Source organism: Dioscorea cayenensis, chromosome 5 (genome assembly GCF_009730915.1).
Source record: "Dioscorea cayenensis subsp. rotundata cultivar TDr96_F1 chromosome 5, TDr96_F1_v2_PseudoChromosome.rev07_lg8_w22 25.fasta, whole genome shotgun sequence".
Lineage (NCBI taxonomy): Eukaryota > Viridiplantae > Streptophyta > Magnoliopsida > Dioscoreales > Dioscoreaceae > Dioscorea > Dioscorea cayenensis.
This window is the reverse complement of record NC_052475.1, coordinates 6,542,519-6,561,122: the sequence shown is the minus strand read 5'-3', so window position 1 is coordinate 6,561,122 and position 18,604 is coordinate 6,542,519. Positions and strand designations below refer to the sequence as shown.

At 36.2% G+C, this 18,604-nt stretch overlaps 1 protein-coding gene across 1 annotated transcript; it reads right to left on the bottom strand.

The window, feature by feature from the left end:
• Positions 1-6,556: 6,556 nt before the first annotated feature.
• On the bottom strand, positions 6,557-17,547 carry LOC120259927. The gene is made up of 3 exons (XM_039267384.1): positions 17,076-17,547; positions 16,558-16,807; positions 6,557-6,743 (listed from the first exon to the last, which is right to left on the bottom strand). The coding sequence occupies exons 1-3, from the start codon at positions 17,545-17,547 to the stop codon at positions 6,557-6,559; spliced, it is 909 nt and encodes a 302-aa protein (XP_039123318.1).
• Positions 17,548-18,604: the final 1,057 nt, after the last annotated feature.

The window sequence follows — 18,604 nt, the reverse complement described above, 5'->3', positions numbered from 1 at the left end:
AAATGACAGGCTTTCCCTTAGACCAATCTGTAATTTGTTGCCCGATATGCATTTTATAGGCTATTCTATAAACCCAGAGTACATCATCTAACTGATCTGCCTAATATTTCCTGTGATGGCTCACTGTTTTCTCCAAGATTCGCTTTAATTCCAGGTTTGACACTTCAACTTGATCGCTTGTTTGAGGATGATATGGGGTTGAAGTTCAGTGAGAAACTCTATAATGTTTTAAGACTTTTTTCGAACTGGGAGTTACATAAATGAGTGCCTCAGTCACTTATGATCATCCTTGGTGTACCGAACTGGGAGAACAATTTTTTTAGAAATTTCACCATGACTTTGGCATTACAAGAAGGAAATGCTTGAGCTTCCATCCACTTGGAAATATAGTCAACTACTACCAGAATGAATTTATTACCCTGAGAACATGGGAATGGACCCATGAAGTCAACCCCCACATGTCAAACACCTCACATGCTTGGTCCCAGGCTTGTGGAATCTCTTTCCTTTTTGAAATATTATCAGTCTGTTGACACTTGTCACAATGTTGCACAAACGTCTGCGCATCCTGGAACATCGAAGGCCAGTAGAACCTGGCATCCAGTATCTTCTTAGGTGCCCTATTCCCACTGTAATGACCCCTAGTCAGACTTGAATGGCAATTTCTCATAATGTCATACCCCTCCCCTCGTGAAACATATCTTCTAACAACTTGATTAGAACTGATCCTGAAAAGGTAGAGGTCTTCCTAAGTATAGTACTTTAGGTCAGCGAAAATCTTTTTTCTCTGCTGACAAGTGAGCCTCTTTGGGAAGGTTTTTACCACCAAATAATTTGTAAAGTTAGAAAACCACAGGGGTTATTCTTCCTTTACTACCAAAATGCTATACAATTGTTCTCTAGGGAACACATCATTTATTTCTCTCCTTTCCAAAACATCTTCATGATCCCCCTCAAGGCGTGATAGGTGGTTTGTGGCTAGATTCTCCACCCCTTTCTTATTGTTTATTTCTAAATCAAACTCTTGGAGCAAAAAGATCCAACAGATTAGTCGAGGCTTGGCATCTGATTTGTTCAACAAGTACTTCAGTAAAGAATGATCAGTATATACAACCACCTTAGAAAATACCAATTATGACCAGAATTTATCAAATACAAAGACCACCGTGAGTAGTTCCTTCTCAGTAGTAGTGTAGTTTTCCTGGGCATCATTCAAAGTCTTGCTCGCGTAGTAGATAGGATGGAAGTGGTTGTCCCATCGTTGCCCAAGAACTACCCTAATTGCACAATCACTTACATCACACATCAATTCAAATGGCAAAGTCCAATAAGGGGAAACTATGATCGGTGCTTCCACAAGCTTTTTCTTGAGGCTGAGGAAAGCAAACATACATTCTTCATTGTACTCAAAAGGAGCATCCTTTTCAAGTAACTTCGTTAGCCGTCTAGTGATTAAGGAGAAGTTCTGCACAAATCTCCTATAGAATCCTGCATGTCCCAAGAAGCTCCTGATGGCCTTTACTGAAGTAGGAGGGAATAGTTTTTCAATAGTGGTGACTTTAGCTTTATCTACCTCAATCTCTTTGTGTGAAATCTTGTGCCCAAGTACTATGCCCTCCTTCACCATGAAGTGACAATTTTCCCAATTGATGACTAGATTGGTTTCTTTGCACCGGGCTATTACTCGTTCTAAGTTTCTGAGGTAAAACTCGAAGGTGTCACCAAAGATAGAGAAATCATCCATGAACACTTCCATCATGTCCTCTACCATGTCTTCAAATATTGCCATCATACATCTCTGAAAGGTAGCTGGTGCGTTGCACAACCCGAAGGGCATACGAAGATTGGCAAATGTACCATACAGACAGGTGAAAGTGGTATTTTTTTATCTTCTAAGGCAATGGGGATCTGAAAGTAGTTGGAAAGGCCATCAAAGAAGTAGTAGTACGAGTGTCCTACTAGTCATTCTAGTATTTGGTCAATAAGGGAAATTGGAAATGGTCTTTCCGAGTGGCATCATTAAGCTTCCTGTAATCTATGCACACCCTCCATCCTGTGATGGTTCTAGTGAGGACAAGTTTGTTCTTTTCATCAGTAACTACCATCATCCCTCCTTTCTTGGGTACCACTTACACTGGACGCACCCATGCACTATCAGATACAGGGAAAATAATGCTTGCGTCAAGAAGCTTGATAACCACATTCAACACTACCTCCTTCATGTTAGGGTTGAGTCTTCATTGAGGTATCACCGTAGGCCTACGGTTGTCTTCCATGAGGAACTTATGAGTACAACAAGATGGAATGATCCCCCTAATATCAGAGCTTTTCCAAGCAATTGCCTTCTTATACTTCCTAAGTTCACTCAGGAGTCTGTCTTTCTACTCATCTGTCAGATCAAAAGCAATAATAATTGGGAGTTTGGATCCCTCTACCAGGAAAGCATACTCCAAATGATCAGGAAGTGGCTTCAGTTCTAGCTCCTGGAGTTCTTCAATTGATGACTTCAGTCTCCCATATTTTCCAGGATCAAATTCCTCAAACTCTCTACTTTCCTTCTCCGATGAACTGCCAGTGCCTAAACTATTCTCCATGGCATGTACCTCGAACTCAAATGAATCTGAGTCGCTCCCTTGGGTATGATTTATATTTTCTGAACTGCTAAGCTTTGTTTGGTTCGTATTTTCCTTAACCAACTGCATTAACTCTGAGGGATCAGGTAGCTCACTCTTTGGTTCCTTGCTGGTGGATACGGGGTAGAAGACTAGTGGATAAGGCTCGACCACTGGGGTTATCCCATCTGACTCCATAAACAGCTTGAAGAAACCCTGTACACTTTGTTCCCCTAGATTCAAGGTGTATGGTGCATTGCAATACTGTTTCTTCCACTATTTATTACCAAAGAATAAGCTACCCAACCCTATCAATTTGATTCTTGCTGACAATTCACTTGGACAGTGAGGGTATGGGTCCTATGAATAATAGCAATTAGTCCACTCATTGGTTAAAGCCATAACTATACAGAGGAGAAAAGAAGTATTTACAAAAATAAAAAAAACGGAGGTAGAATACAATTATGAGAAGGAAAAGTAAGATAAGAATATACAGTAAAGACAAACAAAAGAAATAAAATGCAACTAAATGGCAAAATCAACAATCTCTATGTTTTCCGAGTATTCCTTAAAGCTCCCTAGCAACGGCGCCAAAAACTTGGTGTGATACCTGCAAGTGTATGGGGTCATCAACTAATATCTTTCACGCAAGCACGAGAGGGTTGTATTCCCAAGGCTCGAGAAGCTAACTTTACTTCTACTTTACGTGTTGTCTATCCTACAAGTGCGAGTGATTATGTTCTAAACTACAAAAAAATGAAAAGAACTCTAAGATGGATGTCTACAGTTGAGTTAAAGTGGGGGTAAAAATCAATGGATGAAGATGACCATGGATGTGGATCCCCCTAGGGCTACTAAAGTGAGAAGGATGCTTGAAATATCATGCAATTGGTGGTTTGGACCAAGAGAATCCTAAAATAGGTCAACCTGATGGTCACGGCAGTTGACCCCTAATCCGGTATGAGTATTGATACAAAATTTCTTCTGACCAAATCCTCCTACGATTGCATTACAAGCAGGGAATTCTCTAATTAGGGTCGATACTCAAACTAGGTCCAACCCTAATGTTGGAGGGGCACAAAATATCTGATGGTCACGGCGTACATGTATCATTTCCAAGCTAGGTGTGTCTAGTACAAGGGCGATGGTCACGCAACCAAGTACAACCTAGAAATCAACATACAGAGTTCTCATGCATATCAATACATCAAAGTACACCAAGAATGAATCACAAACACGCCAAATGCAATTGAATAAATCAAAGCATCCAACTACATAAGTTCACCCCAAGGTTCATCGACATCCAGTGACCTTGGGGTTTAGTTGTTCATACTAACAAGATACATGATGAAATCCATAAAAACAACTAAATAAAGCAACATAAAACTCTCTCAAATGATGAATGCAGAGAGATAAGTCAAGGAGGGCTTCCAATAGCGCCACAAAAGGGGTGGCTTCCTTGTCCTCTACAAGCTTGAACAATGGGAGATTGAGGGAAATCTTGCCATATCTTGCTTCTTCCTTTGATTTCCTTGTCCTCTATAAGCTTCCATGTCTTTTTTTACCCCAGATTTGGAAGATGGAGTGGAATGGTGGATCTAGGAGAAGAGAATGTTGAATGCCTCCAAAAAGCCCTAAAAGTCCTTTTAAAGACCTTCTCGGGATGGCTTCACGGCCTTGTTCACGGTTGTCTTCACCGCCATCAGCAAACCTGTCAATGAAGCCCTTGGTTTTGCAGTTTCCTAACTTCTTCGTGCTACAATAACTGATATAGTGCTACTACAGTACTGGGGCTCTAAACGCCATTTTCGGTGTCATTTTCCTTCTCTTTTACGTTGTCGAGTTCACCAGGGCATCCTCAAGACATGTAACATGAAAAAGACCCATTAAACCACAAAACGGCAACAATTCATTGATTTAGACAATAATAATACAACCTAAATACTTATAGAATACACACATTTAGGCATTTATCATGTGTCGTAAATTATGTTGCCTATTGCATTCCGCGACACATTTTGGAGTTTTGCACCACAAAAATGTGTCACAAATAGCTTTTTCTTGTAGTGAGTGTGGCCTTAGCCTTTTTTGTAGATAGCATAATGGTAAATCAAGCTCAAGTTCTTGTTACATGAGGATGAATTTTTAGTGTTCAAGTGTTTTTTATGGTGAATTTATTAAACTCAACAGTGTGCCATGCTCCTCAAACTCAAGTACTCAAGTAAAAGAATACATCCTGTGTGTATGCTTTATCATCTTGCTCAGGGATCATTAAAAACTCTATTCTAGCTTGGTTTGGTAAATTTAGAAATTTAGAAGTTTTGAAATTAACCATGGTACAAATCAAACTGTGTTTACTCCTACTATCATCTAATTAGACCAACATGGTAGAAGAATGTGCTCATTATCTGTGAACATAGAATTTGGTATCTCACTTTTGTTAACTCTTTTGCCCCTTGGAAAATGTGAACAAGGTACTTTGAGGAAGAATACAATCAAACCCTTGACTTCTGATTAGGTAGTGTAATGAAGAAATAACCTTGTGATTACATTAGTCAAAATTAATTGTAATGATTGAAACATGTGTCAATGCGTGAAGAATAAGAGAGGTTTGAAATGAGAAATGTTCTATTTCTTTCGTTTGTATTGCAGATCCTTAATGTAATTTGTTTTACAGGTAGAATAGTTTATAATGTAGATTTTTGTGAATAGTTTATAATTAGCATTGACAAAGTATGATTATGTCTCACACAACAAATCATTCAAGAAAAACAACAGTTTAAATTATGATAAGAAGATAAATAGCGAAAGGACTTGCACATAGGAGTGGTTCTCCATATCAAGAAAAAATCCATCACATGAGTCTCTGCATTCTATAGCATAAAACACAACCTGCTTTGACCACTTTCTACATTTCTCAGTAACTAGTTTTTGTGAGAAGAACAAGAGAAATTTATCAATATATTAAATAGACCATACTGATAGAGCATGTTACTTACCAATAAATTCAACATTAAAATAGTTAAAAAAAAATCAATAATTACTATGGAAACTACAAGATAACGCATATGGTGTTACAACATGTTAATGCATAATTGAGCATTCAGTACTTCGATATTAAAAGAGTAGGGATGGTAATAGGTAGGATACTATAGTACTTGTCCCTATAGTCACATTTTAAAAAATTACCAGTACTCATACCAACCCTCTAGGTAACAACTTTAATCTCCCTCTCCATAACCACTGGGTACTCACATCCCCATACCCGTCCCCATACCAATAGTTTAGTCAACAAAAATATGATTTGTCCTAACACTTTTTTGTTAGGAATTAATACAATATAAATCAATAATAAAATAAAGAACATTCATTAAAAATATATCAAACTAGATACAAAATTATAATTAGAAACATTCAACTAAATTACTACAGTCAAACATAATAAAATAAAGTACCAAATTAAAACATAATATAATATTTTCACAAAATACTAAAATATTAAAATAGCCTCCAAGACAGCTAATTTATTGAGTTACAAGTCCCATGATAACACTCTCCATAGTCTGCCAAAAAAATGATACGGTAACCATAATTAGTTATATATTGTAAAGCAAAATTAACACAAATAATAAGCTATTTTTACCTCATCATCGGAATTAGAGTCTCCAAAAAAAATTTTACACCTGTGTATCTTTCATGTAAAAATATTGTTTTGATCCTATAACACCAATAGAAACTACAATGTAACAAGAAAAATTAAGAATTAGACTATCCAATCAAAAGTAACAAACATCAAATTTAATTGAATAAATAAACAACGTAATATTTGTTACCTCCTTTTCATGTTTCAACCAACTTTGTGCACACATAAGTGCCTCCAAAGTATTTTCAGGAAGCCTTAAACAATGAGGACTTAACAACCTACCTCCTATGCTAAATGCATATTATGAAGCAACAATTGAAATTGGGATAACCAATATATCCTTAGCAATTTTCTGCAATATTAGATACTTGAACCCATTTGTTTTCCACAATCCAAGAATATCAAAGGTACCACTCGAAGGCAAGTCCTTCTCTTCCATGTACAAATCTAACTCAAACTTTGATTGTGTATCAAATGAGTCATAACCACTAAAAAATTACCAATATTAAGATGGGGGAAATGATTGTGGTATGAGAGTTCCCTCCTTGGAAAATGAGGCAATGCCATTTGAGATCTAGGGTTTCTCTCCTAAATTAGGGATAAACCTTAGTCATTCCTTACTTGTAAGGGATACATTTCTAATCTTAGTTGTTCATTTGATAAATTTCTACTTTTATGGTCTATTTTGATTGGTGTTTCTCACACAACCCCCCACCCCTCTCCAATATAATTTCAAACCGTTCTAAGTTTTAAATAAGTAAATAAACAAATATTTATATATCTATATGATGTGCAGTAATTGGGTGTGGGTACTATAGTACTTATACCCATACTGTAATACCCTAAACCTTTGGATACCTGCAATAATAAAGTATATTTAGGGTATTATCACAGTTATAGTCAGATTTTCCTGCTGAGCAATTTTTGTTGAGAAACACCAAGTGGAAAGAACAAGGACCTAAGTGTGAAAGTTTCTAGAAAATTTTTGATTAAAAAGGTTTCACATGAAGTGTTTCTTGGAAACCAAGGACTGGAAGGAAAGGTTGCAAGAACCTTTTGCAAATACTGTGTTATAATCCAGGGACCGTTGGACAGTTTGTAAGAACCCTTTGGAAATAATATGTTAGATTCAGGGATCATTGGTGACTTTTCAAGGACCTTTTTGTAAAAAAATTTATTTTTGGGACTGACAGTGAATTTTGGCAGACATTTAAGTTAAGAGATAGGTTTGGAAAGTTCTGCCTTTTGTGTGGCTTTTCTTCTTCTTCTTCTTCTTCTTCATCATTGCTGCTACAGTATCCCGAGAGGAGGAAAAAAAGAAAGAAGAGATGAGATGAGAGAAAGGAAATGAATAGAGAGGCTTGGAGATGGTCGGAGGGAGCTCTCCAAATGGATGACCTTGCTTGTATAAAAAATTTTATTTTCAAGGACTGACAGTGAATTTTGGCAAACATTTAAGTTAAGAGATAAGTTTGGTAAGTTCTAGCTTTTGTGTGGCTTTTCTTCTTCTTCTTCATTGCTGTTACAGTATCCCAAGAGGGGGAAAAAAGAAAGAGAAGATAAGATGAGATGAGAGAAAGGAAATGAATAGAGAGGCTTGGAGATGGTCGGAGGAAGCTCGCCGGAGGGATGACCTTGCTTGGTAAGGATTTTAATGGTTTATGTGGTTGTGTGCGTGTTTGGATGTATGTATGTATGTGTGGTTGGTTGATGAAGAAGATGATGGATTGGAAGAAGGGTTGATAGAGAGGATGAAGGCTCATTGTTATAACATGATTTTGTGTGGAAAATCCATTGTATTGGAGTGGGATTTTGCTTGAAATGGAGGATGAATTCTCGGTTTTACTGTAGCGTTACTATAGCAACTGGGATTAAGGTTTGTTTTGATGATGATTAAGTGTGATTGATTTAATGAAGAAGAAGATGATGGATTTGAAGAAATATTGATGAGGATGAAGAATTTGTTGTTATGAGAGGATTTTGTGTTGAAAAACCTTTGTATTTTGAGATGAAATTGCTTGGAATGGTGGAGGCATTTGCCTGATTTCCAGTAGATTACTGTACCACTAAGATTAGGTTTTGTTTGGGTGATTAAGTTGATGATGATGATGATGGTTAAGTTGATCATGATAATTATTAAGATGGTGATGATGATGATAATTGAAATAGAGTTGATTGAGATGTTTGGTTGGATCAAACCAAGTGGTAGTGAGTTGATTGAGTTTAGTTGATTTGGGCTTGCCCAGTTTTGGGCTAATAACTTTAGGCTGAACCAAATTGAGGAGAATTGGGTTCAATTGAACCAAGATGGTTCAAGAGGTTTTGTATAACAAATAGAATTGGTTCAATGTTGGTTGGGGAAATTAAACTTGGTTCAGTGGAATTGGGGTTGGTTCATGTTGGTTCAGAATGGTTTAGCCCAAATTGAGTTGGTTTAAGTGCAATTGGAGACTAGTTTGATTATGCTAGGTCGGGTTTGAACCAATTAGAGTGAGTGGGCCCAATTAGAGAGTCAGTTATTTGTTTCTTATACTTTCTTTTGGGTTCAATTTTGTTATTAGGCTGCATTTCATTTATTTTTATTACGTTCTCCTGTTAGGTGTTGTTCAAGCTTGGGAAGGAGTTCTAGGTCTAGCTAGAAGCCCAAAGGAGACCAGGTGAGTTGGTAGTGGCTACTGTTTTTGAATAATTGGTTAATTGCTATTATTTTGAAATAGTTATTTAAATGGCTGCTATTTGAAATAATTGTTTAATTATTTCATTTTATATTGTTTAACAATTTTTATTGTTAAAAGATACTTATATTTATTTGCAGTATGCCATAGCAATCGTATTAGTATATCTGGTTTTGACAATCATATGTAGTTTCAACTGTGGGATTAATTATGCACAATTCTTCTAAGAGAATGCCTATAATTATTTTATATTTCTTAAGTAAAGTTTTATTAGTTATTACACTTGCATTGAGACTTTAATGGAATTGGAATGAGTTATTTACGTATGTTTTATACTTGGAAAGCATTATTGTTCAAAGGTAAGGATTTTCGGATTGTTACTTGATTTGTAAATTGTGCGTTGATTTATGTTAAAATCTTTAGATATGATTGTGTTTACCATTTCCGTGGGGAAATGGCAGATATTTTGGATATTGATTTTTGTCCTGGTTATGGACTCCTTGTTATGAGATGCATGCTTGTATTTATTTGGTTGGTGACATCCTACTGCAGTAGGTGGTTTTCACGGCCAGCCTGTTGAGGTGGCGTGGAAGACCAGCAGACTTATTGGTCCTATTCAGGTGGGAGTGTAGAGCCCTAACTGGATGTTCATCGGGAAGCTGGGGTCACCACACGGTTGACCGATGGGTTAACGTTAAGGACATGAGTTCCTTGACGGCTCTGAACCTAGCACTGCCATGGCGAAGGTTTAGAGAGGTTTCTAGACCATGTTGCGTTCCTTTTGTAGTGTTATATTAAAGTTGTGTTTTTGGCGGCTCTCAACCTAGCCGCGACGGCGGCTACGTCGGGAAGTGTTTTTCGGCCGATGATTTGAGAGTGTATTTTACTTTACCTGTTATTTTGGATTGTAATGAGGGGGTAAAGCCCAACTGTCACTCTTAGGAAAGCAATCTCTCACAAAAATTTGTATTTTTTGAGAAAATTGATTTGATGTTGATTTTATGTTGAATTTATGTTTTAAAAGATCTTTAAAGTTGTATTTTTGCCAAAATTCTGGTCTTTGTGAAAGTTTGGAAGTTATTTGGGAAATTTTGATCTTTATATATTTTATACGCTATATTTAATTATTTGAAATTATTGAGTCACTATCGACCAACTGAATGTGCTGTAGTTGCAGGAGCAAGACCCACTAGATTGTCTATGCGAGTATAGAGCCAGTCAAGGCTGAGTTCAGGGTTATAGTGGGTCCCTTTTCTTTCTACTGTTGGTGTCGTGATTTTGTAGCGGGTGTACCCTCATGTTGGAGTAATTGTGCTTATTGTATCCGTGTATTGGAACATGTAGCCGTGTAAAGTTGTTAATCGTGTTTTGTATGTCTGATTTGGTTTTTCAGGTGTGTTAGTTTTTCATTTAAAATGGATTTTTAACTGATGGGTGCCACATTTACCTCGGTAAAAGGGGTCGGTGTGACACATACCCATACCCATACAATTTTGTGGGTATTTACCCAGACCCAAACCCAAACCCATTTAGAGGGTATTTACCCTATCTATCATGGGTATTTTTTGCGGGTACCTTACCTATTGGGTCTAGATCCGATTGCCATCTTTATAAAAGAGTAATTACTGATAGGGGATGACAATGGGTAGGGTTTGGGTAGAATACTATATTACACATCCCCATACCCACATTTTAAAAATTACCCATACCGGTCCCCATACCCTTTAAATAACAACTTTAATCCCCATCCTATTACCCCACTTCCCCATACCGTCCCCATTACTAGCATTTTAGTTAACAGAAATATGATTTGCTGTAACATTTTTTTCTTACGAATTAATAAAATGTAAATACCATTATAAAATAAAAAACATTCATTAAAAATATATCAAATAATGCACAAAATTATAATTAGAAACATTCAACTAAATTACTATAGTCAAACATAATAACCTAAGATACCAAATTAAAACATAATATAATATTTTTTGCAAAATAATAAAATACTAAAACAACCTCCAACATAGTTAATTTATTGAATTGCAAGTCCAATGCTATCACTCTCCATGATCTGCCCAAAAAGATATAGTAACAATAATTAGTTATATATTGTAGAGTTAAACTAACACAAATAATTAAGTTTTTTTTTACCTTATCATCGTAATCAGAGTCTCCAAAATTTTGCAACTATTTATCTTTCAAGTCAAAATATTTGTTTTGTTCCAATCACACCAATAAAAAATACAACATAACAAGATCTAGGGTTTCCTTACCAAATAAGGTAAATCTTAGTCATTCACTAATTTTAAATAATACATTTCTACTTTAACAACCCATTTTCATTGGTTTTTCTCACACAAACCCCCATTCTAAGTTTTTAAATACAAAAATAAACACACACACACACACACACACACACACACACATATAATGTGCAGGGAAATAGGTATAGATACTCATACCCATACCTATATAATTTTCCTGCTATTTACCCATAGCTAAACCCAAACCAAAAAACAGATAATTACCCTACACATCATTTGTATTTTTTGCGGGTACCCATTGGGTCTAAGTCCAATTGTCATCCTTAACCACTAACATTTTAATATATTTGTCCTCAAATAAAAAACTTTAAAATGGCTCATCTCTTAATTAATTTGAAGATGATCTCCATTTGTGTTATTTTAATGTTTTGTTTCTTTATATAATTCAACACTAGGATTTGCATTTCATCTATATTGGTTTTATGTGATTTGATAATATGGGTTCTTTCACAAGATAAAGGTAACCTTGATCAGCTATAAAACCACAAAAATCATTCACAAAGCCAAGAGAACAATCAAAATCTTTAGCAGGATAAAGGTAACCTTTAAAGAACATACGTTCACTTAATATTGCCACTACTATTTCTTCCATACATTCAAACAAAGTCAAGAGAACATTCATTGATAGTTATATTAGATGTAAAATTCTCACAGGTCTTCTTATGTATGTTTGTCTTCACTATGATGTAGATGAAACAAAAACTGCTGAAATTAAATTTGAAACACATGAAACTAGTCTTGTCTGGGGTGGGCACAAACAATGCTACTACAAATGATGATAATGTAAACACTACAATGAACAACCCTTGCAATTCCAACAGATCTGCACCATTACCCAATGTTCATCCCCATGGCTCGATTTCAACATTGTCGAGTGATTTAAATCACAATCAATGAAGTAGTTAACTTAAATACAGGTAACTTAAAATCTTGAATTTAAAATATAATTTTTCCATAATTTAGCAAAAGTATTATAAATTGTTTTATGGATGTGTTAATAATCGTAGCTGACAACATTAGACGGCGAGCAAAGAAAGGCCCAACTACTTTAGAGGAGTTGTGGTTGTTACCTCCTAAAGAGAAGGCTTTGGTAAGTGGCAACCATCTAGGGTAGCCAATTGGCTCTGAAGCCCAATTATTGGCATGATGTTTAGGCATGCTTGCCTGATTTGCTCAACAGCTTGGCCTTCATTATAAGACTTGGCATAAAGTGGCAAAAATGTTGAAGGAGTTATTGAAATTTGTTGAGTTAAACACTCATTGTTAAGCCTAAATGTTTTTATTATAATGACAAAAATGTTATTTGACTTATATTATTAATCATAGATTTTCTATAATGTTCATAAATAGTTACAGTTCACCCTCGAAATTCCAAGAAGGTATGTGCTGAAGTCTTTAGGAAGAAGTGGAGGGACTATAAACATGACTTGAAGAAACACCATTTTAAAAGAGAAGGTAGACCATAACCAAACAAGGACAAGCATCCTGATGGAACCATTCGATGGTAATGGGAACATCTAGTTGTTTTTTAGTATTCGAGGAAAGGAGAGGTCATAATAGATGTTTTTCTTATTTTAATAGGAGCTAATATTATATTTTATCATTTATTATATGCCTTTTTGCAGGGATACAAAAAAAGTTGGTTGTATGTAGAAAGCAACAAAAACATTCAAATACTTTTGGATCAAAGAGTTTTGCAAGAAAATAAAAAGATATGGTAAGCAACTTGCAAACACAATCCTTGTTAATTATATTATTAATATTATTATTATTATTGTTATCGTTGGTGGTAGTGGAGGTGGCGGTGGTGGTGGTGTTTGTGTTAATCTGATTGTTGCAGATGATTTCTATATGTTATATTGTGATTGGAAGTAGTTTGTATTTAATTACTTATAGGAGCTTTGTACTGGAGTAAAAGTAGGATCATTTGAATTTTTCATAGCAGCACACACCAAAAATAAAAATAAACAAATGGATTCCATGTGAATGTAGAAACAGAGCAAATTATGGTAACAATTGTATTTCCAATATTTCATTTTTTTGTTATTTCCTTCAAAATATAATTTCTATTCAATATCTTTTATATGAATACAATAAAGGGCTAATGAAATGTTAGCCAAATATCAAGGAATGGATGAAGATGCACACATAGTTGAAGCTAAAATTTTGACTTAAGTGATTGGAAGAAAGGTATGGGCTAGTGAAAGGACTTAGATGAGGCCCACGCCTAAGAGCTATTATTGTTATACAAGTAGCAGCATCTTTACTACATCAACCAGCCAAGGAGATGAGCTTGCTAAAAAATACCATCAAATGGAACAAAGAGTTCAACAATTGGAATAAGAACATGAGCAATTAGTATGTGCTCATTATAGTGTTCTTATTAGTTTTTTGCAAAATCAATTTGATGGAGTTTCCATCCCTGGTGTCATGCCCTAACCTACAATCGAGTATGTAACAATTGCCACATCAAATCAAATCACATGATGTATGCATCTACCTAACTTGGAGACAACCTAAGGTGGAAGAATCCTATTCACAATATAACAAAAAGGAAATATAGACCTGAACAATAGTTGTAAGGTTTAAAACACGTAAAAAATACATAACAATGTAGTAACAATTCCACAAATAGTATTAAAAAAACTCTGATGGTCTACACATTAGTGGATCAATGACACTACATACAGATAATAAATGCAACACTTGGACCTAGAAAGCACAAGAGATGTCCAAGCAAACTGAAGGTACACAACACAATGTTGCCCAGGGTGCATCAAGAGCTAAGCTCATCTCCAATGCATGACCCAAATCCTAATTTGGGGGTTGGAATAGGATGACACCTATTGTGACTAGGGATGGCAATGGGTCAGGGCGGGTGCGGGTATTGCCATACTCGCACCCACACCTGCTACCCCGCCCTCATACCTGAATCCAAACTTGGCAGGTTTTCAAAACCCCGACCCACACCCGCACCCGAATGGGTAATCGGGTACCCTATTTAAAAATATTTAAAATAAAGTTAAAATACCAAGTAAAATTAAAAATGAATATTCAAAGCAACACAAAATAGACATTCAAAGTGTTTATGTTTGAATGAACACCGTAGAGTAGAAATTGAAAATAAACATTCAAAGCAACACAAAATAGACAAATTCAACACCATAGAGTAGGAATTTAAAAAAACCCTAACAAAGAAAAATTGAATATATATAATTGGGTATATTTGTTCATTGAATTTCGGGTCAGGTTCGAGTTCGGGTTCGGGTTCTGGTCGGGTATTAGGATTCCCATACCTGCACCCGCATCTGCACCAGCTTTATATTAGTTGGGTTTTTCCCGTCAAACTCGTGTGGAATCAAGTTGGGCCGGGTATGGTTGTAACCCCAAATTTGGGGTCACACATGATATTAATTTTTTAGTCATTTTTTTAATTTTTATACTTATTGTAATTAAAATTATAAAGTTAACAATTCATTAATGTAATTATAAGTAGTCATTATATACCTACAATATTAATTTGTATGCAATTAATTACTTAATTAATAATAAATTATTAATTAAATTAATTTATGATAAATTTATGAAACTAAATAGTAATAATAATATAAAAAAGGATGTAGAAGGAATATTTTGTGAATATTCTTTTTGGAGTAAAATTTGGTGTTTGTGGTTGGAATATAATTTACAGAATCAAATTTGGGATATGGGATAGAAATTTGGGGTTAACCTAAAGAATGATAATGGAAGTGGTAATAAGTAACTTGTTTACCCCGTGAGTGGATAAAATAAATCAATGTCAACATGAGTTTAAGGAAAAGAAAATGCTAAACCATGAATTTAAATTTTGCAAGCTTTGCTTTGCAACGAACATAAGAAATATAACATATAAGAAATTTTAAACATGAAGATTTAGCAAATAAAATTTATAGTGAACGAAACATAAATCCAAGGAGGGTAAGCCAAAAATCATCTTAGCCTTAAATGTGGGCGCAATTAAGTCTGGGTCTGCCAAGGCCTGGTTATATGTACACATGCAAAAATAATATTTAAGCCCGCCTTGGCGTTGCTCACTGAGTTCACCCATGTGGTGAGCCACGGTGTCTCAAGTTACAAAGAGGAATCCTTCTAATTCTCTATCAGGCTCTCTCCACGCTTCCTAAGCAGGGATGATATCTACTTACACCACCTCTTTATAGGCCAATCCATGAGGAACCTCCAATACGACCAATTGTGACAAATATCACCAATAAAACATGATTCTAGTGTTAAAAGCACAATGTATAATACCATTTGCAAGAATACAATCTAAGTTAACATTTATATATCTTAGGACACATTTAAATTGCGCAAAATTGGCAATGGCACACAAAAGATCAAAACATTAAATTATAAGCACACTCATAAAATGAATTATAGAATCGGTGTAAAATCATGATATAGGCATTCCTACTCAGTTATAGTGATATAGGAAGTTTATTTGGAAATAGTATTGTAATAAATAGTTAAAGAAGAACTTCAACAAATTTTATTTTTTCTTTTAAAACAACATCCACTCACAGAGCCTTGACTAAGGGATAAGAAGCCAATGTTGGGTTGTTCCTCTATAGGTTTCTTGCCATTGCCTGAGGTTTCACCACCCTGTAGATCCTCGACCATCTGACTAATCTCATTTTCGAATGCTAGCAATCAGAGCCCAACTAGAGAAAGTCTCGGCGAATGGCATCAATAGATTTGGTTACCCAACAAGGCAACTTAAAGATTGACATCCAATATGTTGGGACAACAGAGAGCACGGAGTTCAAGAGAGTTAGGCGTCCCCCAAGAGAGAGTAGTTTGGACTTCCAAGCATCTAACCTATGACGGACTTTGTTTATTAAGATTTCTCAATCTTGTCTCCTTGGACAACCACCTGAGATTGGTACACCCAAATAGGTTAGAGGCAGAGTGCCCTTACTACAATGCAATGAGTTAGTCAAATGAGCCGGTAGCTCAATATTTTTCTGAGTCGAGTAAAGACAAGTCTTGCTGAAATTGACTTTAAGTCCCGAGAGGCCCTCAAATAAATAGAGGATTAGCTTGATAATGAGTAGGTCCTCCCCTCCCCCCGTCATCATAACTAGAAGGTCATCCGTAAATTGAAGGTGGCATACTCTTTCGCCTTGGTCCCTAAGTGCAATACCATGAAGGATCCTTGAGGCTACGACATTGTTAAACATGGTGCTAAGAACATCCATCACAAGGACAAACAAGAATGTGAGAGAGAATCTCCCTGTCTAAGGCCCCTAGGGTAACGCACATACCCATATTGGATACCATTGATAAGAAAGGATGCTTTAGAGCTCGAGAAAATGGAATCAATCCACCCAGTCCACTTTGAGCTAAAACCCCGAGCCCTAAGCAGATCAAGGAGGAATTTCCAATCAACAGTGTCAAAAGCTTTTGCGAAATCCACTTTCAGGAGCAATCCTGGAAGGCGATGCTTTTGCATAAAGAAAATAAGCTCTTGAGCAGTTATAATATTATCAATAATGCATCGGCCCTTAATGAAAGCTGATTGTGTCAAGTCAACCAACATATCAATATGACGATTGAGTCTGTTGGCTAGGACTTTTGACGCAATCTTCAGAGTCGAATTAATTAAGCTAATGGGATGAAAAATGAGAAGGATTTTTTGGAGTTTGGCATTTTGGGATTAAGGCAATGCTCGCCCAATTAATTCTTTCGAGATTAGCTTTCCCTAAAAATAAGTCATCACAAAGCTTAAAGATATCAACTTTGACGATTCCCCAGAATTTTAGAAAGAAAAAAATTGGAAAACCATCTGGTCTTGGGTCTTTCTCCGCTTTCATCCCAAAAACTGCCACCTTAATTTTGTCAAGAGTGAACGGGGCATCTAGCATTGTCAAGTCATTATGGGCTTTAGGGCCTAGAAGGTTAGGCCAATTGATTTGGAAGTGTTGTTCCTTGGCTGAGCCAAAGAGGTCTTTATAGTAGGAGATGAAGGAGTCACCCATCCTTCCAATATCATCAACTCTTTGATCCTCATGCCAGACCCAAGGAATGAAATTTTGATTCTTACGACCATTGGCCACAAAGTGCAAATAGCTTATATTCTCATCGCCTTCTTTGAGCCAAGTGACTCTGGCCCTTTGCTTCCAGTATACCTCCTCCTGCTTAAGAATAATGAACATCTCCGATCGTAATTCATTGTCTTTTCTAAATTCTTCTTCCATTAGTTCTCGGGACTCCTTGGCAGCATCAAGCAAACCAATGTCTTGAAATAGCGCCATTTTTTTAGTTTGATAGATCCAAAGTCCACTTTCACCCAGATTTTCAGTCGCTCTCTAAGTTTTATGATTTTTTTAGCAATTTTAAAAGCCCCACAACCATCAGGTTGTGGATTATCCCACCATTCCTTGATAAGGTTTAAGAAATTGTCCACTGAGCACCAGCCTTGTTCAAAGCTAAAGGGGCGAGTCTTAGGGATGTGGATTCCTGATTTAAGTCGAATAGGAACATGATCTGACCCTAATCTCGGGAGGCAATTTTGGATAAACCTAGGGAACATCTCCACCCAACTAGAGTTTACCAAGAAACGATCTAATTTAACCCAAATCTGGTTAGATTGTCCATTATTAGGGCTTGAGCTAAACAGATGTCTTCACAATTGAAAGTTCCATTCAATTTGTCAGAAAGGGAAAAGATAGAATTAAAATCCCCAGAAATCACCCAAGGCACCAAGGGGTAGGAATGGCAAGATTTAATCTCGTCCCAGAAACCTTGCTTAAGATGTCTAGCATTTGGACCATAAACTGTGGTGCACATCCAAACAGCATTTGAAGTTCTATTTGTAAATTCAATTGTCAGACTATATGTCTCCTTAAACTTTAAATTTCCATTAAATAGATTATTATTCTAGCCAATGATTATTCCTCCTGCAGAGCCGATCACAGGGACAAAAGAAAATTGATCTAAGCGAGGACCACCAGTCAATTTCCAAGTAATGGAATCAATAGAGCTAAGCTTAGATTCCTAGAGACAACATATATCTGCATGATGAAGCTGAAGAAAGTCAGACTTTGAGCCATCGGAATCCTGACTAGCCTCGCTAGCAATAAATTGATCTAATTGCCCAATGTGAAGCAAACGATTAATTTTCTCCCCAAAGTCAGACTCTGAGCCATCGGAATCCTGACTAGCCTCGGTAGCAATAACTTGATCCAGTTCATGGTGATCATTATTTGGGGAGATAGCCTCAATATGATTGTCACCACCCCAAATTTCCAAATGATCGGAATGTGTTTTGTCTTCCTCTAAGGAGGACCAAGCTTGAAGATCTTTCAAAAA

Coding starts and splice junctions, on each gene's coding strand:
- LOC120259927 (XM_039267384.1), bottom strand. CDS start 17,547: ATGGCGCTATTTCAAGACATTGGTTTGCTTGATGCTGCCAAGGAGTCC. Junction 16,808..17,075: donor GAAAGACCCAAGACCAGATG/GTTTTCCAATTT, acceptor TGACACAATCAG/CTTTCATTAAGGGCCGATGC. Junction 6,744..16,557: donor ATCAATGGTATCCAATATGG/GTATGTGCGTTA, acceptor GTAATTTTTTAG/TGGTTATGACTCATTTGATA.